At 41.7% G+C, this 26693-nt stretch overlaps 1 protein-coding gene across 13 annotated transcripts in view; it reads right to left on the bottom strand.

Annotated features, from left to right (window-relative positions):
• The window catches only part of LOC143933776 (matrix-remodeling-associated protein 5-like), a 337821-nt gene that overhangs the window by 57999 nt on the left and 253129 nt on the right, over window positions 1-26693 (bottom strand). For 12 of the 13 annotated variants that reach the window (XM_077456794.1, XM_077456787.1, XM_077456788.1 and 9 more), the window contains 2 exons: window positions 17374-17655; window positions 14518-14817 (listed from right to left, as the gene is read on the bottom strand). In XM_077456794.1, coding sequence (XP_077312920.1) covers window positions 14518-14817; window positions 17374-17655 — 582 coding nt within the window. Of the gene's footprint in view, window positions 1-14517; window positions 14818-17373; window positions 17656-23196; window positions 23713-26693 lie in introns of those variants that run through there. The other variant, XM_077456796.1, reaches the window with a different exon arrangement.

The raw sequence follows: 26693 nt of genomic DNA, 5'->3' as shown, positions 1-26693 counted from the left end.
AGGGAAGGAAAAATAAAAAAATTAAATAATATGTTTGCATAAGTGTGCAGACCCTTAAACTAATACTTTGTTGAAGCCCCTTTTTATTACAGCACTCAGCCTTTTTGGATATGAGTCTACCAGCATGGCACATCTTGACTTGTCAATATTTGCCCAATCTTCTTTGCAAAAACACTCCAAATCCATCAGATTGTGAGGGCATCTCCTGTGCACAGCCCTCTTCACATCACCCCACAGATTTTCAATGGTATTCAGGTCTGGGCTCTGGCTGGGCCATTCCAAAACTTTAATCTTCTTCCAGTGAAGCCATTCCTTTGTTGATTTGGATGTATGCTTTGGGTCGTTGTCATGCTGAAAGATGAAATTCCTCTTCATGTTCAGATTTCTAGCAGAAGCCTGAAGGTTTTGTGCCAACATTGACTGGTATTTGGAACTGTTCATAATTTCTTCCACCTTGACTACGGCCCCTGTACAAGATGAATAAAAACTGCCCCAAAGCATGATGCTGCCACCACCATACTTCACTGTGGGTATGGTTTTCTTTTGGTGATGTGAAGTGTTGTCTTTGCAGCAAACATATCTTTTGGAATTATGGCCAAAAAGTTTAACCTTGATTTCATGACAGCCATGCAGACCAATTTGATGCAGTGTGTGATGTATGGTCTGAGCGCTGACAGGCTGACCCCCCACCCCTTCAACTTTTGCAGCAATGCTGGCAGCACTCGTATGTCTATTTCCCAAAGACAACCTCTGGATATGCTGAGCACGTGCACTCAACTTCTTTGGTCGACCATTGAGAGGCCTGTTCTGAGTGGAACCTGTCCCGTTAAACCGCTGTATGGTCTTGGCAATCTTCTGCTCAGTTTCAGGGTCTTGGCAATCTTCTTATAGCCTAGGCCATCTTTATGTAGAGCAACAATTATTTTTTCAGATTCTCAGAGATTTCTTTGCTATGAGGTGCCACGTTGAACTGCCAGTGACAGTGGCATGAGTCAGATTGATAACATAAAATTTAACACACCTGCTCCCCATTCACACCTGAGACCTTGTAACACTAACAAGTCATATGACACCGGGTAGGGAAAATGGCTAATTGTGCCCAATTTGGACATTTTCATTTAGGGGTGTACTTATTTTTGTCACCGGTGGTTTAGATATTAATGGCTGTGTTGAATTATTTTCAAGGGACAGAAAAATTACACTGTTATACTAGCTGTACACTCACTACTTTACATAATAACAAAGTACTCCAATATCAGTGAGTCCTATGCTATCCATAGAATAGAAGATCCTGCTTCTCTGAACCATGGGAGACATATACTCCTCTATATGGGAGAACTAAAGGACTACTCCTATAACACAGGTATGCACTAATAAGGGGCAATGGTATGGGGGGGGGGTGCTCCAGCCCAAAGGGATTTGGTCATAATCCATACACTATACAAACAAAGATTTGGGGGGCACACCCTAAAAAATGCATCAACAATGGTGCTGCTATAAGACCATACAGACAGAAAAAAAGATTACACCATCTTTAATGCATTTTTAGAGTGTGCCCCCCTAATCTTTGTTTGTCTGGTGGAAGTTCAACATGGCACCTCATGGCAAAGATCTCTCTGAGGATCTGAAAAAAATAATTGCTGCTCTGAGCTGCAGCATGGTGGCCAAGACCATGCAGCGGTTTAACAGGAACAGGTTCCACTCAGAACAGGCCATGCCATGGTCGACCAAAGAAGTTGAGTGCATATGCTCAAAGTCATATCCAGAGATTGTCTTTGGGAAATAAACATATGAGTGGTGCCAACATTGATGCAGAAGTTGAAGGGATGGGGGGTCAGCCTGTTAGTGCTCAGACCATACACCGCACACTGCATCAAATTGGTCTGCATGGCTGTCCTCCTAAAAGGAAGCCTCTTCTAAAGATTGTGTAGAAGAAAGCCTGCAAACAGTTTGCTGAAGACAAGCAGACTAAGGACATGGAATACTGGAACCATTTTCTGTGGTCTGATTAGACCAAGATAAACTTCTTTGGTTCAAATGGTGTCAAGCGTATATGGCGGCAACCAGGTGAGGAGTAAAAGACAAGTGTGTCTTGCCAACAGTAAAGCATGGTGGTGGGAGTGTCATGATCTGTGGCTGCATGAGTGCTGCCGGCACTGGGGAGTTACAGTTCATTGAGGGGACCATGAATGCAAACATGTATTATGACATACTGAAGCAGAGCATGATCCCCTCCCTTAGGAGACTGGGCCACAGGGCAGTAATCCAAAATAACGACCCCAAACATACCTCCAAGAAGACCACTGCCCTGCTAAAGAAGCTGAGGGTAAAGGTAATGGACTGGCCAGACTTGTCTCAAGACCTAAACCCTATTGATCATCTGTGGGGCATGCTCAAACGGAAGGTGGAGGAGCGCAAGGTCTCTAACATCCTCCAGCTCCGTGATGTTGTCATGGGGGAGAGGAAGAGGACTCCAGTAGCAACCTATGAAGTGCTGGTGAACTCCATGCCCAAGAAGGTTAAGGCAGTGCTGGAAAATAATGGTGGCCGCACGAAATATTGACACTTTGGGCCCAATTTGGACATTTTCACTTAGGAGTGTACTCATTTTAATGGTTTAGACATTAATGGCTGTGTGTTGAGTTATTTTGGGGGGACAGCAAATTTACACTGTTATACAAGCTGTACACTCACTACTTTACATTGTAGCAAAGTGTAATTTCTTCAGTGTTGTTACAAGAAAAGGGGTGTACTCACTTTTGTGAGAGATACCGTAAATACCCCCAATCAGGGGGTTTGAAACACATTAGGACTATACTTCTACTGTTGTTATATTGTACAGTGTCATTTATAGTTGTGTCTGCTTGTGCACATCCATTGTTATTATTGTACTCTTTATATAGGAGTCTCTTTTAACTGTTCAGGTGGAGCTTATGTTTTTACCTCTATGCCATGTTGCTATTTTTTCATGGTAATAAATATTAAAATATTTCTCATGTTACCCTGATATGCATTTATTATTGTTTTCTGCTGCCTAAAAACCCATATTGTGGGGGAACTTGTTCCATTTTTTCATTCGTGTGGGGTGAGCAGCACCCTCCAAGCCCTTTGTGGCTGTGTGTTCTTCTCCAGTATCATTTGAGTTACTGTTGCCTTTCTATCATCTGGAACCAGTCTGTCCATTCTCCTCTGACATCAACAAGGCACTTTTGTCCATACAACTGCTGCTCACTGGAAATTTTTTTCTTTTTCGGACCATTCTCTGTAAACCCTAGAGATGGTTGTGTGAAAATCCCAGTAGATCAGCAGTTTTTGAAATACAATAAGCAGACCAGCTCGTTTGGCACCAACAACCATGTCACGTTCAAAGTCGGTTAAATCCCATATAGATATATGCGTGTTTGTGTATGTAAATTTTTAATTGGATTACACAAGTCCTTATACATGATTTTATTGGATTTGGATTTGGATTGTTTATTTGTTATATTATTTGTTGTGGTTTGCATTGAGAGGCTTAGAGCTCATGCACACAGGACGATTTTACAGTTGCTGTTAGGGGTATTTGACGTTTTTTTTTAACTGCCTCTAAAAGCCCTTTTCATGTTAGCCTATGTGTCCATGCACACATAAACTGCATAGAGGCATAAGTGTTTAGTGGCATTAAAAAAATAAAATAAAATCACCAGTCTGTGCTTCCAGGAGCCATAAAAAACAAAAAATGGCAAAAAGCGCATCTAAACGCATCTAAACATGTCTAAACCTGCTTAACCGCATTTAGTCACATTAGGCATTTTTACATTATAGGGAGTGTTTTTTTATGAAAAAACTTCTAAAAACACTATTGGAAAAGCGCATCAAAAAATGCATTTTTAATGCTGCTGTAGCACTGGCACTTTTAAAGAAATCCTGTGTGCATGAGCCCTTTTGTGTATATTTTTGCACATGGTGTTACATGACGGTATAACGTGATTTATTTGTTGGTTAGATAGCACTTCATATAATGGTGCGTTGTCATTGAGTGCTTCACTTTTTTATGTTTATATATATTTTTTTATTGTGTGGATTGCGCAATGGTGGAAGCAGCTCTCATCAGAAATATGTTGTAATAGCGAGAGAGTGATTTTTAGCAGCACAGGGACCATCTTATATTGGTTATGTACACAATAATTTGTGATTGAAGATCATCTACAATGGAGCCAGAAATCTTTATGGTGAGAGTCAAAGCTTGATTGCCACAATACACAGTACTGTGTTTTCCTGGCTACCCAAAGTAGTAGCACTATATAGTAAAACCTTTCATTGCGAGCATAATTCGTTCTGGAAACATGCTTGTAATCCAAAGCACTCTTATATCAAACAAATTTCCCCATAAAAAATAATGGAAACTCAGATGATTCGTTCCACAACCATTTGCTCATAAGTCCTTCCGTTTATAGTCCATATAAAAAGATTATAGCAATGTGAAGGTTGTGTGACCATAAAATGTCCATCCACAAATGGAAGCCTCCACAAGGAGATTAAAAGCAAAATCCAGCAGGAGCTACAGTGTATAAAAGAGAAGAGAGGAGCCTCTAAGTGTAGCAATATGTTGCTAAATGTTGTACCTTCATTAAATGTAACCATATTGCTACACTTAGAGGAGCCTCTCTTCTCTTTACTACTCTGTTGTGACATGACGCTACTTGTATATCAAGACATCGCTTGTATATCAAGTCAAAATGTATTTAAAAATGTTGCTTCTCTTGCAAAACGCTCTCAAACCAAGTTACTCTCAAACCAAGGTTTTACTGTATACTGATTTATTACAAATTCTTAATCTTCTAGTACTACTAGCAGTGTGCTCCATTTTTCTTTTGTTCTGTAATATGTAGCACCCCCCATGCCCCTAGAGCTGGTGGTATCCCCTGGGAGAAAGGGTAGGCTGACATCTCGCCACTCAGTTCTGAGAGGCCATATGCTCAATTCACTAACCTAAACCTATGTTATTCACTATAGTGGTCATCATTTTCAGTGATTTGATGTTATTTGATGTTATTTGCTGTTATTTTTGGAGCTAATTGCTTAACATAACAAAAAGATTCATAAAGCTATGATTGTCTTATTGATGCTGACCAGGAAAGGACTGAGTTTCTGTTCTCATATTTTGATTTACATACGCTAGCCAGATTTATTGACCATTGACAGCTTTGATAAATACCTGGTACAGCTTAAGAACTTTGGACTCTTTTATCTCGTGAATATTTTAAATGGTTTTGTATATTAAGCGGCTGCTGACAAATACATTGTATTTCTGATTTTAGATCATTTCGTTTTTTACCAGTTTGTTTGCTGTTTAATTTTAAACACCATAGCGCTGAGAAGAAGAACCATTTATTTCTCATTTTTTATACATATCTTTTAATGTGATAACACTGAAGAAATTACAATTAGCTACAATCTAAAGTAGTGAGTATACTGCTTGTATAACAGTGCAAATTTGCTGTCCCCTCAAAATAACTCATTAATGTCTAATCCTCTGGCAACACAATTGAATACACCCCCTAAGTGGAAATGTCCAAATTGGGCCCAAAGTGTCAATATCTTGTGTGGCCACCATTATTTTCTAGCACCGCCTTAATCCCATTGGGCATGGAGTTCACTAGAGCTTCACAGGTTGCCACTGGAGTCCTCTAGCACTTCTTTATGATGACATCACGGAACTGGTGGATGTTAGAGACCTTGTGCTCCTCCACCTTCTGTTTGAGGATCCCCCACAGATGCTCCATATGGTTTAGGTCTAGAGACATGCTTGGCCAGTCCATCACCTTTACCCTCAACTTAGGGTGTGCTTAGGGTCTTTATCATGTTGGAATACTGCCCTGCGGCCCAGTCTCTGAAGGGAGGGGATCATGCTCTGCTTCAGTATGTCACAGTACATGTTGGCATTCATGGTTCCCTCAATAAACTGTAGCTCCCCAGTTCCGCAGCACTCATGCAGCCCCAGACCATGACACTCCCACCACCATGCTTGACTGTAGGCAAGATACACTTGTCTTTGTACTCCTCACCTGGTTGCTGCCACACACTTGACACCCCCTGAACCAAAGAAGTTTATCTTGGTTTCATCACACCACAGGATATGGTTCCAGTAATCCATGCCCTTGGTCTGCTTGTCTTCAGCAAATGGTTTGCTGACTTTCTTGTGCATCATATTTAGAAGAGGCTTCCTTCTGGGACGACAGCCATGCATATCAATTTGATGCAGTGTGCAGTATGGTGTATGGTCTGAGCACTGACAGTCTGACCTGCCACCCCTTCAAATTCTGCAGCAATGCTGGCAGCACTCATACGTCTATTTCCCAAAGACAACCTCTGGATATGACACTGAGCACGTGCACTCAACTTCTTTGGTCGACCATGGCGAGGCCTGTTCTGAGTGAAATCTGTCCTGTTAAACCGCTGTATGGTCTTGGCCGCCATGCTGCAGCTCAGTTTCAGGGACTTGGCAATCTTCTTATAGCCTAGGCCATCTTTATGTAGAGCAACAATTCTTTTTTTCGGATCCTCAGGGAGTTCTTTGCCATGAGGTGCCATGTTGAACTTCCAGTGACCAGTATGAGAGAGTAAGAGCGATACCACCAAATTTAACACACCTGCTTCCCATTCACACCTCAAACCTTGTAACACGAACTAACAAGTTACTTGAAACCGGGGAGGGAAAATGGCTAATTGTGCCCGATTTGGACATTTTCACTTAGGGGTGTACTCTCTTTTGTTGCCAGCCATACATTTATGGCTATGTGTTGAGTTATTTTGAGGTGGCAGAAAATTTACACTGTTATACAAGCTGTGCACTCACTACTTTACATTGTAACAAAGTGTTATTTTTTCCAGTGTTGTCACATAGATGTAATAAAATATTTACAAAAGTGTGAGGGGTGTACTCACTTTTGTGAGATGCTGTATAAGTGAGAGTCCACGTAATGTAAAAAAGGTGTAACTTCAACAGGAAAATTCCTGCAGAGGAGTTCCACCACCAAGGAGCATTCAGATCCTCCTTTGACATCAATCACTCTATTAATGGGGACTCTTACCAGATGCTGTGGACCTCCTATTGCTAGCGAGGTCAACTGGGCATGCAGTTATACCTCTGCAGGGTAAGGTAATCCACCAAGCCTCTGAAGCTGGCTGAAGATCAGAGAACTTCCTCCAGGATAATCAGCTCACATTTGAGATTCTCGATCTACCAAAACCACAAGGCATGTACAGTGGATATAAAAAGTCTACACACCCCGTTAAAATGTCAGGTTTTTGTGATGTAAAAAAAAATTGATAAATTATTTCAGAACTTGTTCCACCTTTAATTGTGACCTACAGTGTAAACTGTAGAACTCAATTGAACAACAACCCAAAATTTTTTAGGTGGAGGGAAGGAAAAATAAAAAAATTAAATAATATGTTTGCATAAGTGTGCAGACCCTTAAACTAATACTTTGTTGAAGCCCCTTTTTATTACAGCACTCAGCCTTTTTGGATATGAGTCTACCAGCATGGCACATCTTGACTTGTCAATATTTGCCCAATCTTCTTTGCAAAAACACTCCAAATCCATCAGATTGTGAGGGCATCTCCTGTGCACAGCCCTCTTCACATCACCCCACAGATTTTCAATGGTATTCAGGTCTGGGCTCTGGCTGGGCCATTCCAAAACTTTAATCTTCTTCCAGTGAAGCCATTCCTTTGTTGATTTGGATGTATGCTTTGGGTCGTTGTCATGCTGAAAGATGAAATTCCTCTTCATGTTCAGATTTCTAGCAGAAGCCTGAAGGTTTTGTGCCAACATTGACTGGTATTTGGAACTGTTCATAATTTCTTCCACCTTGACTACGGCCCCTGTACAAGATGAATAAAAACTGCCCCAAAGCATGATGCTGCCACCACCATACTTCACTGTGGGTATGGTTTTCTTTTGGTGATGTGAAGTGTTGTCTTTGCAGCAAACATATCTTTTGGAATTATGGCCAAAAAGTTTAACCTTGATTTCATGACAGCCATGCAGACCAATTTGATGCAGTGTGTGATGTATGGTCTGAGCGCTGACAGGCTGACCCCCCACCCCTTCAACTTTTGCAGCAATGCTGGCAGCACTCGTATGTCTATTTCCCAAAGACAACCTCTGGATATGCTGAGCACGTGCACTCAACTTCTTTGGTCGACCATTGAGAGGCCTGTTCTGAGTGGAACCTGTCCCGTTAAACCGCTGTATGGTCTTGGCAATCTTCTGCTCAGTTTCAGGGTCTTGGCAATCTTCTTATAGCCTAGGCCATCTTTATGTAGAGCAACAATTATTTTTTCAGATTCTCAGAGATTTCTTTGCTATGAGGTGCCACGTTGAACTGCCAGTGACAGTGGCATGAGTCAGATTGATAACATAAAATTTAACACACCTGCTCCCCATTCACACCTGAGACCTTGTAACACTAACAAGTCATATGACACCGGGTAGGGAAAATGGCTAATTGTGCCCAATTTGGACATTTTCATTTAGGGGTGTACTTATTTTTGTCACCGGTGGTTTAGATATTAATGGCTGTGTTGAATTATTTTCAAGGGACAGAAAAATTACACTGTTATACTAGCTGTACACTCACTACTTTACATAATAACAAAGTACTCCAATATCAGTGAGTCCTATGCTATCCATAGAATAGAAGATCCTGCTTCTCTGAACCATGGGAGACATATACTCCTCTATATGGGAGAACTAAAGGACTACTCCTATAACACAGGTATGCACTAATAAGGGACAATGGTATGGGGGGGGGGTGCTCCAGCCCAAAGGGATTTGGTCATAATCCATACACTATACAAACAAAGATTTGGGGGGCACACCCTAAAAAATGCATCAACAATGGTGCTGCTATAAGACCATACAGACAGAAAAAAAGATTACACCATCTTTAATGCATTTTTAGAGTGTGCCCCCCTAATCTTTGTTTGTCTGGTGGAAGTTCAACATGGCACCTCATGGCAAAGATCTCTCTGAGGATCTGAAAAAAATAATTGCTGCTCTGAGCTGCAGCATGGTGGCCAAGACCATGCAGCGGTTTAACAGGAACAGGTTCCACTCAGAACAGGCCATGCCATGGTCGACCAAAGAAGTTGAGTGCATATGCTCAAAGTCATATCCAGAGATTGTCTTTGGGAAATAAACATATGAGTGGTGCCAACATTGATGCAGAAGTTGAAGGGATGGGGGGTCAGCCTGTTAGTGCTCAGACCATACACCGCACACTGCATCAAATTGGTCTGCATGGCTGTCCTCCTAAAAGGAAGCCTCTTCTAAAGATTGTGTAGAAGAAAGCCTGCAAACAGTTTGCTGAAGACAAGCAGACTAAGGACATGGAATACTGGAACCATTTTCTGTGGTCTGATTAGACCAAGATAAACTTCTTTGGTTCAAATGGTGTCAAGCGTATATGGCGGCAACCAGGTGAGGAGTAAAAGACAAGTGTGTCTTGCCAACAGTAAAGCATGGTGGTGGGAGTGTCATGATCTGTGGCTGCATGAGTGCTGCCGGCACTGGGGAGTTACAGTTCATTGAGGGGACCATGAATGCAAACATGTATTATGACATACTGAAGCAGAGCATGATCCCCTCCCTTAGGAGACTGGGCCACAGGGCAGTAATCCAAAATAACGACCCCAAACATACCTCCAAGAAGACCACTGCCCTGCTAAAGAAGCTGAGGGTAAAGGTGATGGACTGGCCAGACTTGTCTCAAGACCTAAACCCTATTGATCATCTGTGGGGCATGCTCAAACGGAAGGTGGAGGAGCGCAAGGTCTCTAACATCCTCCAGCTCCGTGATGTTGTCATGGGGGAGAGGAAGAGGACTCCAGTAGCAACCTATGAAGTGCTGGTGAACTCCATGCCCAAGAAGGTTAAGGCAGTGCTGGAAAATAATGGTGGCCGCACGAAATATTGACACTTTGGGCCCAATTTGGACATTTTCACTTAGGAGTGTACTCATTTTAATGGTTTAGACATTAATGGCTGTGTGTTGAGTTATTTTGGGGGGACAGCAAATTTACACTGTTATACAAGCTGTACACTCACTACTTTACATTGTAGCAAAGTGTAATTTCTTCAGTGTTGTTACAAGAAAAGGGGTGTACTCACTTTTGTGAGAGATACCGTAAATACCCCCAATCAGGGGGTTTGAAACACATTAGGACTATACTTCTACTGTTGTTATATTGTACAGTGTCATTTATAGTTGTGTCTGCTTGTGCACATCCATTGTTATTATTGTACTCTTTATATAGGAGTCTCTTTTAACTGTTCAGGTGGAGCTTATGTTTTTACCTCTATGCCATGTTGCTATTTTTTCATGGTAATAAATATTAAAATATTTCTCATGTTACCCTGATATGCATTTATTATTGTTTTCTGCTGCCTAAAAACCCATATTGTGGGGGAACTTGTTCCATTTTTTCATTCGTGTGGGGTGAGCAGCACCCTCCAAGCCCTTTGTGGCTGTGTGTTCTTCTCCAGTATCATTTGAGTTACTGTTGCCTTTCTATCATCTGGAACCAGTCTGTCCATTCTCCTCTGACATCAACAAGGCACTTTTGTCCATACAACTGCTGCTCACTGGAAATTTTTTTCTTTTTCGGACCATTCTCTGTAAACCCTAGAGATGGTTGTGTGAAAATCCCAGTAGATCAGCAGTTTTTGAAATACAATAAGCAGACCAGCTCGTTTGGCACCAACAACCATGTCACGTTCAAAGTCGGTTAAATCCCATATAGATATATGCGTGTTTGTGTATGTAAATTTTTAATTGGATTACACAAGTCCTTATACATGATTTTATTGGATTTGGATTTGGATTGTTTATTTGTTATATTATTTGTTGTGGTTTGCATTGAGAGGCTTAGAGCTCATGCACACAGGACGATTTTACAGTTGCTGTTAGGGGTATTTGACGTTTTTTTTTAACTGCCTCTAAAAGCCCTTTTCATGTTAGCCTATGTGTCCATGCACACATAAACTGCATAGAGGCATAAGTGTTTAGTGGCATTAAAAAAATAAAATAAAATCACCAGTCTGTGCTTCCAGGAGCCATAAAAAACAAAAAATGGCAAAAAGCGCATCTAAACGCATCTAAACATGTCTAAACCTGCTTAACCGCATTTAGTCACATTAGGCATTTTTACATTATAGGGAGTGTTTTTTTATGAAAAAACTTCTAAAAACACTATTGGAAAAGCGCATCAAAAAATGCATTTTTAATGCTGCTGTAGCACTGGCACTTTTAAAGAAATCCTGTGTGCATGAGCCCTTTTGTGTATATTTTTGCACATGGTGTTACATGACGGTATAACGTGATTTATTTGTTGGTTAGATAGCACTTCATATAATGGTGCGTTGTCATTGAGTGCTTCACTTTTTTATGTTTATATATATTTTTTTATTGTGTGGATTGCGCAATGGTGGAAGCAGCTCTCATCAGAAATATGTTGTAATAGCGAGAGAGTGATTTTTAGCAGCACAGGGACCATCTTATATTGGTTATGTACACAATAATTTGTGATTGAAGATCATCTACAATGGAGCCAGAAATCTTTATGGTGAGAGTCAAAGCTTGATTGCCACAATACACAGTACTGTGTTTTCCTGGCTACCCAAAGTAGTAGCACTATATAGTAAAACCTTTCATTGCGAGCATAATTCGTTCTGGAAACATGCTTGTAATCCAAAGCACTCTTATATCAAACAAATTTCCCCATAAAAAATAATGGAAACTCAGATGATTCGTTCCACAACCATTTGCTCATAAGTCCTTCCGTTTATAGTCCATATAAAAAGATTATAGCAATGTGAAGGTTGTGTGACCATAAAATGTCCATCCACAAATGGAAGCCTCCACAAGGAGATTAAAAGCAAAATCCAGCAGGAGCTACAGTGTATAAAAGAGAAGAGAGGAGCCTCTAAGTGTAGCAATATGTTGCTAAATGTTGTACCTTCATTAAATGTAACCATATTGCTACACTTAGAGGAGCCTCTCTTCTCTTTACTACTCTGTTGTGACATGACGCTACTTGTATATCAAGACATCGCTTGTATATCAAGTCAAAATGTATTTAAAAATGTTGCTTCTCTTGCAAAACGCTCTCAAACCAAGTTACTCTCAAACCAAGGTTTTACTGTATACTGATTTATTACAAATTCTTAATCTTCTAGTACTACTAGCAGTGTGCTCCATTTTTCTTTTGTTCTGTAATATGTAGCACCCCCCATGCCCCTAGAGCTGGTGGTATCCCCTGGGAGAAAGGGTAGGCTGACATCTCGCCACTCAGTTCTGAGAGGCCATATGCTCAATTCACTAACCTAAACCTATGTTATTCACTATAGTGGTCATCATTTTCAGTGATTTGATGTTATTTGATGTTATTTGCTGTTATTTTTGGAGCTAATTGCTTAACATAACAAAAAGATTCATAAAGCTATGATTGTCTTATTGATGCTGACCAGGAAAGGACTGAGTTGGGGTTCAGGGGGGCTCCCTGGATCAGCATTATTGTTGAACTGGTGGCCCTGAGGCAGGTGTCAAGTCCTGGGGAAAAAAGTGTGGGAACTCCCACCCAAGATCCCCTCCCCCCACCAAAAAATAAAAATAAAATGATACGCTCATGTGCACGAATGCTTCAAAAGTGGTATTTTTCATCCGATTTTTGTATTGCGTGTATGAAGCTTAACTGTTAGTACATTAAAAAAAACAATTCTCAATAAACATAAATAACATAATTCTCTGAATAATCAGCATTCATTCCATTGCGCTTCCATGCAAATGTGAACATCATGTTCTGATCTTTATTGGGGAATGTTATTTTGTATATAGAGTGTTTATGTGGTGAGTTTACACTTTTCATTGAACAGAGTTTGGATAACACAGGGTTAAACGGAAAGCTCATGAATTAACTGCACATTATCTGGACAGAATGCTTGGGGAGATAGTGATGTGTTCCTGCTCAGGAGATGTATGTTAATTTGGGGGGCTGCAAACTCTGCAGGGCTCCAACACACACTCGCTGCTATTCCAACCCTTCACGTATTTCCACATAAACTTCCCTCCTGGCATTAAACTTTGCCAGGTATTGTGCTCAGCTTACCACCCTAAACTCATGTTTCTCCCTCAGCTCACCTCTCTCCCTGCATGTCCTGTGAGCAGAATAGCTGAGCTCCTCCTCTGGGTTCTCTCATCATATGGCACTGAAGATAGAGGAAGGGGGATTCAACGGGACACACAGAGCAAGTATGCAGGAGACAGAAAATCAGGAGGGGCCGGCGGGGAGGAGCGCATCACAAGAGGTCTGAAAAAATACAATCTCTTAGCAGCAGGGACCTGATCTACCCATCAGCTAGCTGTGATTGACAGGTAGATCGAAGCGGAAGCTGTCATGGGGCCCCCTACTGGCAATGCCTGAATGGTCAGGTGTGCGGCACTTACTATTGTGAGCTGTGTCGGCAGCTGCTGGTGTAGCACCTACCACACAGCTCGCATACTTCAAAGTCTTGCAGGACACGGCTGCTAACGGGAACTGAGTTCCTGTTGTGGAAAAGGATTGAGCCCTGCCCTGAGGGTAGATACGTCAATATTCAGCCAAAGTAGTAAGTGACAACTTGCCATTATATTGCTACCTGCTCCTTGTTTAAACCCATAAAACACAATACCTGGCAGATGGAAGCTTTTCAGAATTGAATTTGGTCACATGACATTTCAAAGTAGTAAATACCAAGAGCCACAAAAGGAAGCTGATGCAGGCAGATGTATAAAGTTGTGTCAATAAACCACGTCCTTTAGAAACACTCAACTTTCACCATGAACACAATAAACTGCAGCACTATGGCACACTTGCTTGGTAAACTTTCTTTAGCCCACATAAATCTATCCCTATTACTTAGTTCTGTTTGGACCCCCAGGCTAAAGATACTCCCAGGCCCCAATCCTGCCTTGATTCTGATAAATGTTATAAGATCTGTGTCTTCCCATAACCCTGCTATTTACACCATAGGCATAAACATTTGGCTAAGTTGAGCATTTACATTCATGTCAAAGTCAAAAGTGATTGTATCCTTTCTGCACAAATGAAAAATGTAACAATGGATATTCTAAAAAGGACATAGTCTCCCCTTCTCTACTGTAGTGTCTACTAGTAAAGCCAGACTTATTGCAGTAAATTCATATTTTTGTAAGGGAGCTAAAATAAGATTCAAAATCTATAGTGTATTGCATGTTCTATGTTCTATTTTTTTCTCGGCACGCTGAATAAAGATCTGATGTACAGCATATAGAGGGCAATTTTCTTACTTTTTTTTTTTTTTTTTTTTTTAAAGAAACTGAGGTTGGCACACCAGTGTTGCCCAAAACTGATTCAAGAACTTTGAATATTCTTACACAATTTTCTAGTGCTAGCATTCTATTCAATTTGAAAATACATTGCAAATATCAATGAAAAGCAATTACTCACAGGCTAAGCTGAGGTTCAGGGCATTGCTGGTTTCATATCCGAGCGGATTAGATGCTTCACAGGTGAAAGGTCCAGCATCAGTTTTAGAGACGGGGCTGATGAGGAGATTGGACCATGCAGGAGAGTCGCCTTGTGATGATATGTGATACTGAGGACCCGGGGGTAATGATCCTCCATTCAGTTTCCATGAGAAAGTGACATTTGATCCATCAGATGAGCAATTTAAAGACACAGAGTCCTCTCCAACCCAGATGTATGATCCTGATGTGCTACCAGTCAGTGTCACCACCGAGATCCCAGCTGAAATTTATAACAGCCATTGTTACTGTGAGTCTATACAAAAGTAAATATAAACCTACTGAATATGCACTGCCCCGCATTGAAAGCCCTGATTGACTGAAGCAATAAAAGCTTTGTCCAATCAGGACCAGGGCTGTCTTTAATATTGATTTGACCCTTGACATTTTCTTGCCCCCCCCCATGCAATTTTGCTCTCCACCTTCTCTAAAACATAAATAAATAACACCTTGACTCAAAATAAGTTTACTGAATCAGATCAGGCAGCGATTGTGATTGGTTGCCAGAGGTTACAATGTATCATTACCACTCACTGACTGGCTGCTAGAGGTTATAGCACATATTATGGCTCAATTATTATTTCCTACAGGTTACAGCACATGACTTCGGCTTGTTTGGTTGCTAGAGATTACTGTACATCAATACTGCTTGCTGATTGGTTGCTAGAGGTTACTGGACACCCTTACCACTCACTAATTGGTTGCTAGAGGTTACGGCACATTATTACTGCTCACTGATTGGTTGCTAGAGGTTACTGCATATCCTTACCGCTCAGTGATTGGCTGCAAGAGGGTAATGCAAAGGTTACAGCACATCATCCCCTCATTGCCTGCACACTATGAACTGGGGAGGTGAGAGGACCCATCAATAGACAGAAAACTCATAGGGATCCTAGGACTCTTGGGATCAGTGGCAATGCGGGGGGGGGGGGGGGTGATCAGTGGCAATGCTGTTGATCATGCTGATGGGATCAGTGACAGTGGTGGGGAGATGGATTTAGTTAGGAGGTGGTACACTGTGGCAAATTCTGAATCATGTAGAGCAAATCTGGAAATCTTTGGCAAGTATTTAGTAGTGGACTCTACACTGACCACCAGTGTAATGGAGAATTTCGAATGACCACCAATGTGAGGGATTTATACTGACCACCAATGTGAGGGGGCGTTTGCACTGACCACTATGTAATAGGGAATTTTATGCTACCCATCATTATGAAGAGGAATGTCTACACTGACACCAATGTAATTGGGGAATTTACACCAACCACCAGTGTAAGGGGAATATACAATGACCTCCATGTAAGGGGAAATTTACACTTACAACCATTGTTGAGGAGATTTGTACTGACCACTGACCACCAATGTAAGATGACACTTCTACACTGACCACCAATGCTGGAAGGTATTTACACTGACCACCAATGTAAAAGGCAATTCTGCACTTACCACCAAATGTAAAGGGAAATGTACATTGATCACCAATTTAATGAAGAATTTACACTGACAACCAATGTAATGGGGGATTTTACATCAACAACCAATAAAGAGGGATTCATACACTGGCCACCAATGTAAGGGGGATTTACACTCACCACCAATTAAAAAGGGGGCTTCTATGTGGACCACCAATGTAAGGGAGGATTATAAACTGACCACAAATGCAAGTTTGGATTTTTTTTACCGATTACTAATATAAAGAGGAGTTTCTACACTGGCCACCCATGTAATGGGGATTTTGCACTGACCACCAATGTAAGGATCAGGCAGAAACAGCAGACGTGAAAGTAGTTGGGTCACAGGCAGGCTTCAGCAACAGATGGACAGATTGGGCATAAACAGTAGGCAGAGGCATAATAGGGTCACAAGCAAGTTTGGGAACAGATGTAGGTAACAGGAACTGGAGGCAGGGATCAGTCCATGGGAAGCCAGAGATCAGGGCAGGAAGCAGGCAGAGGTAGTCAGGAGCAAACTGGGTAGGTATCAGAAGTCACACACACAGGAATAAGGGTTCAGGTAATGCTGTAGACCAAGCAGCAGCTTGTCACTCTTGAAGCTCAGTTTAAATAGACTAACTGGTGCCAGTTCTAACGACAGGTGTGCGTACTCGCGCGGATGCACATGCGCGTTCACAGAAGCACCAGTAGCCATTCTGGGCACTCTTGGTTGGCGCCTGCGCACAGGTATGTGCCCGGGGGAGGCAGCTGTAGTCTGCAGATGTCTTGCCTGACACCAAAATTTACAATGCTGTGGCACCATGTTATTTTGAAAAGGGTTCCAATTCCAATTTGCTTATCTTTGCAGAACAGGCTGATGTTAGGCTTAATGACAACAGTTGTAGGTAGGACTTTCAAGCATGCCCCTTAACCTCCCGAGTGGGCAGCATTTAGCAGAAGTGAAGGTGGATATGACTCCAGTGGGGCATAATATACATATGAATTCTGCCTCTATTTACATATCAATGCTGCTGATTCATGGCTATTTACATATTAATGCCACCGCTATTTACATATCAATGCAGGTTATTTACATGTAAGCACAAGGTCTGCAGGTGAGTCATCTGTACAGGGCAATAGGGCAGAGCTGACAGCATTAGTAACAGAACTTCACACTGAGATATCGAGACACAGCACATGACTAAAATTAGTTCTCTTACCCCATTTAATAGATTATTTTATATTTATATATATATATATATATATATATATATATATGGGAAAAAAAATCAGACAGTTGCATTTAAAATAGCTTACTAATAAATAAAATTTGTTTTTACACCTACAGCCCAGTGTAAGATTTATTCCATTGCTGGTCTCGTTGTTTATAAAGCCGGAGGCTGTACAGGTGAAGGTTCCATTGTCATTAGCAGTGACAGGGCTGATTGTGAGGACTGTATTATTCTCTGTAAAGTAGTATCGGGAGTCATGGGGCAGTGCCGCCCCCTGTAGGCTCCATGAGTAATTGACATTTGTACCACGAGCTGAACAGTTCAGAGACACCGAATCTAATCCTGGCCAGACCACTCCTGATATATTGCTGGTTAATTTCACATCAGAGACCAGACCTGCCAAATTAAAAACACATTTGTTAGACTCTGCAAAAGCAAATTACTTAAAAAAATTATGATACTTTCACACAGTTTTATGTGGGGAGGTTATAGGACTAAAAAAAAGGCACTAACAAATGGGCTACAGAACCAGCCCATGCCTTTCTAAGGGTTTCCCATACAATAAGATTATTTTTGCTTCTTTGAGATGAATGTAGAGAGCTGCAAAAGAAGCTGATGATGGAAATGTGATGATGAAAGATGATGAAAAAGTGTGTAGCAATAGACCATGAACATCCGATGTCCACCAATTACGGCCACTCCGTGGTACACTTTGAGTGGTACTTTATCCCACATAAATCTGTCAATGAAATTACCACTTGGGTATAGTTGCTCAAGGCCAGATTTCAATTCCTCCCCTAGATATATACTGTGTATACAGTATGCATACAGTACATATACAGTATCTCACAAAAGTGAGTACACCCCTCACATATTTTATTATATATTTTCATGTGACATCACTGAAGAAATGACACTTTGCTACAATGTAAAGTAATGAGTGTACAGCTTGTATAACAGTGTAAATTTGCTGTCCCTTGAAAATAACAACACACAGCCATCAATGTTTAAACTACTGACAACAAAAGTGAGTACACCCCTAAGTGAAAATGTCCAAATTGGGCCCAATTAGCCATTTTCCCTCCCCGGTGTTATGTGACTCGTTAGTGTTGCAAGGTGTCAGGTGTGAATGGGGAGCAGGTGTGTTAAATTTGGTGTTATCGCATTCACTCTCTCATACTGGTCACTGGAAGTTCAACATGGCACCTCATGGCAAAGAACTCTCTGAGGATCTGAAAAAAAGAATTGTTGCTCTACATAAAGATGGCCTAGGCTATAAGAAGATTGCCAAGACCCTGAAAACTGAGCTGCCACCAAGACCATACAGCGGTTTAACAGGACAGGTTCCACTCAGAACAGGCCTAGCCATGGTCAACCAAAGAAGTGCATAAGCCCACATCATATCCAGAGGTTGTCTTTGGGAAATAGACATATTAGTACTACCAGCATTGCTACAGAGGTTGAAGGGTGACCACTGCCTTGCTAAAGAAGCTGAGGGTAAAGGTGATGGACTGGCCAAGCATGTCTCCAGACCTAAACCCTATTGAGCATCTGTGGGGCATCCTCAAATGGAAGATGGAGGAGCGCAAGGTCTCGAACATCCACCAGCTCCGTGATGTCGTCATGGAGGAGAGGAAGAAGATTCCAGTAGCAACCTATGAAGCTCTGGTGAACTCCATGCCCAAGAGGGTTAAGGCAGTGCTGGAAAATAATGGTGGCCACACAAAATATTGACACATTGTGCCCAATTTGGACATTTTCACTTAGGGATGTACTCACTTTTGTTGCCAGCGGTTTAGACATTAATGGCTGTGTGTTGAGTTATTTTTATGGGACAGCAAATTTACACTGTTATACAAGTTGTACACTCACTATTTTACATTGTAGCAAAGTGTAATTTCCTCAGTGTTGTCATAAGAAAAGATAAAATAAAATGTTTACAAAAATGTGAGGGGTGTACTCTTGTGAGATATTGTAGGTTGTACCAGTCGTCCCTTATGAGTCAGAATAGGGGAACGATATACAACAACAAACAACTATACACAAGAGTAATATGACTGATTTTAGATTTTATGGAGTGGAAAAAATTACAAGACCTGTAAGGGGAGATGATCTCCATAAAATGATGTGAGAAAGAGAGGCATGGTGGTTAAATTCATTATTTGCACAGATTTTGAATGGATTAAATCAAGGATGGTGCATCAGTCTCTTTTTAAGATTCGATAATTTTGTCCCCTCCATGTCTCTATTTTCCCATGTAGGGTCCATCTTTGTTTTGGATATAACTTGTTTTTTTTTAATATTTCATGTGTTTATTTTAAGATTTGAAAATGTCATTTTGTATAGATTATTTATATGAGATTACTGTATCAGCTCCCAGGGGCTGATTGGTTTATTCTGCTCCTGTGTGGGTTATTACAGATTGGCTGGAAAAAATTTAAATGCATTGCTTTTTCAATTGCTCCTTTACTATGACTAGTACCCACTGAGGGTAGAAACGGGTGAACCTGGAGGACTGTATGTTGTATTCCTTCCAGAAATAAATGATTGCATGAGCTGCAACAGATGCTGGTCATTGTCATTAATTTATATCACCAGCAATGCCTCCACTGTTCCCGGACTCCATAATACATTTTTTGCTAATAACCTGTTTATAATTCAACTATTGTCCCCAGTTCCACTGTTGCACTCCTCCTGTTTCTTTCTGGGTTCTTCCTACCACCATCACAACCTACAGAGATGGGGAAGAGCCAATGGTTATGCAGACCTCAGTACTGCTGACACAACCCCCACCACTTCCCCTGTCCCAGAATAACCAGCTTTATCTTTAGCAGGTTGTTAGCTGGACACAACTATTTTATCGCTAATTATGGAAAGATCATTTGTTAGTCTAAAGATGATTATTGGTTGTCATAACTTTCCACTCTTCTTTTGCACATATTTCCTCCATCGTACCTTTCGCACTCCTCTCCCACGCATACTGACCGCAGTTGTACCCTCTACCCTTTTCTGCTCATACTGCCTGCTGTCATACCCTGTGCACTCCTCTCCTGAACATACTGCTTGATGTCAATCCATTCATATTATTCTCCAGCATATATTGCCCCCTAAGACAGGGGTGTCCAAACTTTTTTCAAAGAGGGCCAGATTTGATGAACTGAACATGCTCGAGGGCCGACCATTTTGCCTGACATTCTTTGAACCATTAAAATTCGGTCTAAGTGTATTCGGCCGAGCACTAATACACTACCCAACAAGAATTCTCATGCCTTTGTGGCTGTGTGTGGTGAAGAGATGAACTCAAGTGTATTATTTGGATACACCGTATTTTTTGGGGTATAACACGCACCTTCACTTTAAGAGGGAAGCTTCAGGAATTTTTTTTTTAATTTTAAATAAAGAACTGAAGCAAAATAAGGGTCAGTGCCCATCTGCAGACCCACAATTGCCAGGAACGCAGCGCCCACCATTGCCAGGAACGCAGCGCCCACCATTGCCAGGAACGCAGCGCCCACCATTGCCAGGAACGCAGCGCCCACCATTGCTATAAATGCAGCCCCACCATTGCTAGAAATTCACTCACCATTGCCAGGAATGCAGCCCCACCATTGCTAGGAATGCAGCGCCCACCATTGCTAGGAATGCAGCGCCCACCATTGCTAGGAATGCAGCGCCCACCATTGCTAGGAATGCAGCCCCACCATTGCCAGGAATGTACCCACCATTGCCAGGAATGCACCCACCACTGCTAGAAATTCACTCACCATTGCCAGGAATGCAGCCCCACCATTGCACGGAATGCAGCCCCACCATTGCACGGAATGCAGCCCCACCATTGCACGGAATGCAGCCCCACCATTGCACGGAATGCAGCCCCACCATTGCACGGAATGCAGCCCCACCATTGCACGGAATGTAGCCCCACCATTGCACGGAATGCAGCCCCACCATTGCACGGAATGCAGCCCCACCATTGCACGGGAATGCAGCCCCACCATTGCACGGGAATGCAGCCCCACCATTGCACGGGAATGCAGCCCCACCATTGCACGGGAATGCAGCCCCACCATTGCCGGGAATGCAGCCCCACCATTGCCGGGAATGCAGCCCCACCATTGCTGGGAATGCAGCCCCACCATTGCCGGGAATGCAGCCCCACCATTGCCGGGAATGCAGCCCCACCATTGCCAGGAATGCAGCCCCACCATTGCCAGGAATGCAGCCCCACCATTGCTGGGAATGCACCCACCATTGCCGGGAATGCAGCCCCACCATTGCCAGGAATGCACCCACTATTGCCGGGAATGCAGCCACCATTGCAGCCACCATTGCCAGGAATGCAGCCACCATTGCCAGGAATGCAGCCACCATTGCCAGGAATGCAGCCACCATTGCCAGGAATTCACCCCCAATTGCCAGGAATGCAGCCACCATTGCCAGGAATGCAGCCACCATTGCCAGGAATTCACTCACCATTGCCAGGAATGCAGCCCCACAATTGCAATTGCCAGGAATGCAGCCACCATTACCATCAGTGCAGCCATTGAGGGCAGGACGAGTGCCAAAGACATCCTACAGGAGAATTTCCTGTTTACACAACGGCCCCTTTAAGAGAAAGTCCCGCCCCCTCTGATGGACAGAACAGTCGTCCAATGGCAGAGATGGGACTTCCTATTACAGCTGCCATGTACACAGGAAATTCTCAGCCTGTGTGCACGGCACTCGTCCTGCCTCCTCCCTCCAAGGCAGCTGGACTATATATCTTTTGTGACCCCGGCGGTGGGAGATCGCCGGGGGCCACAAAAGATGTATATGTTTAAATAACCAGGCGGGCCGTTCAAAACCGGACCGCGGGCCGGACTTTGGACATGCCTGCCCTAAGACATTTATTTATCATTGTTTGATATATACCCAGCCCTTCCCCTTCTGGAACAAGTGCAGGGAGGTGTAGTTCCTACTCCATCCAGTATGTGGTGTCTGACCACCGTGTAGATGGAGTGGAGAATTGGAAGAATGATGTTCCTCTGCAGCCTCCATAGGCATCACAATCAGAGCAGTTGTCCAAATGGACCTTACGGAACCATCTTGATAGGGGCGGTGCTAATAAATAACAGTGCCATGCTGGATTTGGTGCACATTTTGTGAGTGGATAGAGAAGGGACAGGAAGGAATCTGCCTGTTAGGGACAGAGATTTAGCACCAAGAAAAGGTTCCAGTATGTGGAGGGTAAGTACATAAAGATGCACAATGAAAGCCCTATGGATATTCCAATTATGTCTGTGGGCACATGAAATTTAATTAAATCAATTAGCAAGCTGAAAAAGAGTACATAAGTCCAATAAAAGCTACTGGTGGAAGCTGTCCTCATAAATGCCAGCTCTGTGAAATCAAGTGAAATGGACGAAACGGGAAGAAACACCCGAGTGTAGTATTAAAATGAACAATTCAATCAAAGGATTAAGCACACTTACAGGAAAAGGATTAAAAACAAGCTCATCTGGTGCATGGGGGAGCCCCTCCAATCCATCTCCAATTTAGTGTAGCTGTACTTAGGAATCTGGAATGATACTCCTGCTCTGATAACTCTAATAACAGATATCACTTATACAGATATCTGTACAGATATCACAGATATCACTTGGCAAATGTCAAGCTATTCACCCTCTGAGAACACTGGGTGCAGAATGATGCCTCATGCAGTGTATATTCTGGAATGTTTTGCTACCAGTACGCCTATAATACTACCTGCACGGTTTAGTAGATATACTAACATACTAGCTCATTATGCCTTTGTGTGTTTTTGTTTTTTTGGGGGGGGGGGGGGGGCGTTTACAACCACTTTAAGATGAAACAAAAACTGTGGATCTGCTGATATGTTTATTATATTAAGTTGATGTTCTGTGATTTAATGCCCCATTTAATGACATTGTAATCTAATTTACTGGCCAAATACAAAATATTTATTATATTTATTTAAAAACTCAAAGGATAATAATAGCAGCACATTATCAAATATTCTTCACTAGCTGTGTACCAGTTCTGTAATATACCTAAAAATGAAAACTCTGGAATAATACAGAATCTGCCAACCTTTCCACTAAACATGAGTTATAGCAATGATAACTTAGATAGGAAGTTATTACTTACTGTAGACTCTGAGCCCATACAAAGACCTCTTTATAAATGTACTGTTTGGATATTGCGCAGTCATGGTATAATTCCCCTCATCTGCAGAAGTCAGACGGTCCAGTGTCAGAGTTCCATTCACATACAGGGCACATCTTCCTGCATACTGACCAACACACACAGGAGTCCCACCAGGAAAACGCTGTGCAATTATAGCATCTTTAAAAATCCATTGTATTGCTGGATTGTCTTCAACTGGTATAGATTCATAAAAATAAACAGATCCTCCATGGATTACATTTTCAACCTGGTAAGCAAATAGAGCACCTGCAGGAAAATATTTAAATGGGCAGTAAATGTAATGTACAATGTGCCGTAAAGTGATTGTAAATGATCACCTTGTAAAACAACCCATTCAGTTTAAAAAAGAAATGAAAGGAAAAACATTTGTGTAGAGATATAAAAAAATTATATAAATACTTTTTTTCCCCTTTTTTTAGAATTGATCACATTCCCTCTGTTCTCAGCTGCATAAGAGCTTGGGGGGGGGGGGGGGGGGGGCAACAGTACTCTGGTCTTCCAATTGAATGGCTGTGCGGGGGGGGGGGGGGGGGGGCTGTCAGGACAAGTCTGATGATTGCAGGAGAGCAGGCTGAGAACCCAGCACTGCTAGAGAACTGACCATGGTGTGCTCTCTTGTTTAGTGTGGTCAGCTTTTTTGTAAGAAAGTGGAGGGAATGACAAGTACTCCAGGGATTTCCGACAAAGGAAGCAATACAAAACAGGATACTTTTCCATACAAGTACATGGTACAGGAGACAGGAATATGATATGCTGGGTTTACATACTCTTAAAATAAATACAATTCTTATTATTAATAACATTGCGTAAAGTTTTGTGCAATTTTTAGGAGCATAAAAGTACTTCAGAATGTAAAATGACATAAGAGTTTAGATCAGGGATGCTCAACCTCTTGAAGAGCACAGACCAATTAACCCTGCTTGTATGGATCATATACTAGCACATTATGAGAGAAATACCTTAAAATGAATCCCAGTGTGCCGTTCCTTTAGAGCGCATGTGCCAGTGATGTCACCGGCTGCTGCTCAGTGGAATATCTCCTAAATGGTGCACATTTAGGATATATTCATTTTACCTACAGGTACATTTTATTATAAGCTTACCTACAGGTAAAAATGACTGAAACTGTACTACCAGGTTAACCACTTCAGTCCCGGAAGGATTTGCCCCCTTCCTGACCAGAGCAGTTTTTTGCGACACGGCACTGTGTCACTTTAAATGACAATTGCACAGTCGTCCGACATTGCAACCAAACAACTTTTTTTTCTCACAAATAGAGCTTTCTTTTGGTGGTATTTGATTACCTCTGTGTTTTTTTATTTTTTGCGCTATAAACAAAAAAAGAGTGACAATTTTGAAAAAAAGCTATATTTTTTACTTTTTGCTATACTAAATTTCCCCCAAAAATATATAAAAAAAATCGAAATTACTTTCTCAGTTTAGTCCGATGTGTATTCTTCTACATATTTTTGATAAAAAAAATCGCAATAAGAGTATATTGATTGGTTTGCGTCTACAAAATAAGGGATAGATTTATGGCATTTTTATTATTCGTTTTTTTTTTTCATTAGTAATAACGGTGATCTGTGATTTTCATCATGACTGCAACATTATGACGGACACATCGGACACTTTTGACACTATTTTGGGACCATTGTCATTTATGCAGCGATCAGTGCTATAAAAATGCACTGATTACTGTGTAAATGACACTGGCAGGGAAGGGGTTAAACATCAGGGGGCGATCAAGAGGTTAACTGTGTCCTAGGGAGTGAGTCTAACTGTAGGGGGGGTGGGCTACCTAGGACATGACAGTGATCACTGCTCCCAATGACAGGGAGCAGTAGATCTCTATCATGTTGCTAGGCAGAACAGGGAAATGCCTTGTTTACATAGGCATCTCCCCGTTCTGCCGATCCGTGACACGATCGTGGGGTTACGGCAGATATTGAGTCCGCAGGACCTACAGGCACAGTCACTGAGTACGCAGGGGGCAAGCCCACAATGCCACGATTTGAAGGGGACATACCTGTACGCCCATTTGCCCAGCCGTGCCATTGTGCCGACGTATATCATCGCGTGCTGGTCGGCATGTGGTTAAGTGATTTGTTAACCAGTCATGGGCCACAATGAAATTAAGTAATTCTGAATTTTTTTTTGAACAGCATAATGAAGATTTTAAACAACAATCAGGATCATCATTTTCGGTGGGACCAATCCCTGTTGGATGTTTACCCATTTTTTTAATCACAATCACAAAATTAAAGCGTAGATCACACTAGTGTAAACACTGACTTTTTGTACTTTTTACAAGGAAAAGCAAAATCAGGCTAACTTCTGAATAGAAACCAATCAGCTTCCAGGTTTTATTGCCAAGTCTTAATTGAACAAGTACACAGTAATCAATGCATTTTTATAGCACTGATCACTGTATAAATGCCATTGGTCCCAAAAATGTGTCATGATATGTCCTCCATAATGTTGCAGTCCCGATAAAAATCGCAGATCGCCATAAAAAATAATAATAATAAAAATGCCATAAATGTATCCCCTAGACTTTAAGGTTAAACTGGATGGACTTGTGTCTTTTTTCAACCTGACTAACTATGTAACTATGTAACTATGTAGACACTATAACTTTTGCTCAAACCAATCATTATATATGCTTTTTGCAATGTTAATTACCAAAAATATGTAGAATACATATCGGCCTAAACTAAGAAAAAAATTATCTTTAAAAAAAAAAAAATTGGGGCTATTTATTACAGCCCCATAAAGTACAAAATATTGTGCTTTTTTCAAAATTGTGGCTCCTTTTTTGTTTATAGCGCAAGAAATAAAAACCGCAGAGATGATCAAATAGCACCAAAAGAAAGCTCTATATGTGGGAAAAAAGGATATCAATTTTGTTTGGGTGCAACGTTGCATGACCGCACAATTGTCAGTTAAAGCAACGCAGTGCCATATCATATCCAGGGCTGAAGTGGTTAAAGAGGGTGAATCTCTCTAATGGGCACAGTTAACAACAAAAACCTGACAGGAGGTTCTAATTACTCTTCACTCACTCCAAAACAAAAAAAAAAAAGTATTGTTTCTAGCTATAATTTAAAGTGCTTGTAAACCCTTTATAGACAGTTTTTTTCTACAGGTAAGCCTATAATAAGGCTTACCTATAGCTACCCCGGATATCTCCTAAACCTGACCAGTTTAGGAGATATCCCCTGCAT

The sequence above is a fragment of the Lithobates pipiens genome, unplaced genomic scaffold (assembly GCF_037356315.1).
Source record: "Lithobates pipiens isolate NorthernLeopardFrog02 unplaced genomic scaffold, aLitPip1_a1.2 Scaffold_27, whole genome shotgun sequence".
Taxonomy (NCBI): Eukaryota; Metazoa; Chordata; class Amphibia; order Anura; family Ranidae; genus Lithobates; species Lithobates pipiens.
This window is presented reverse-complemented; position numbering and strand designations above follow the sequence as displayed.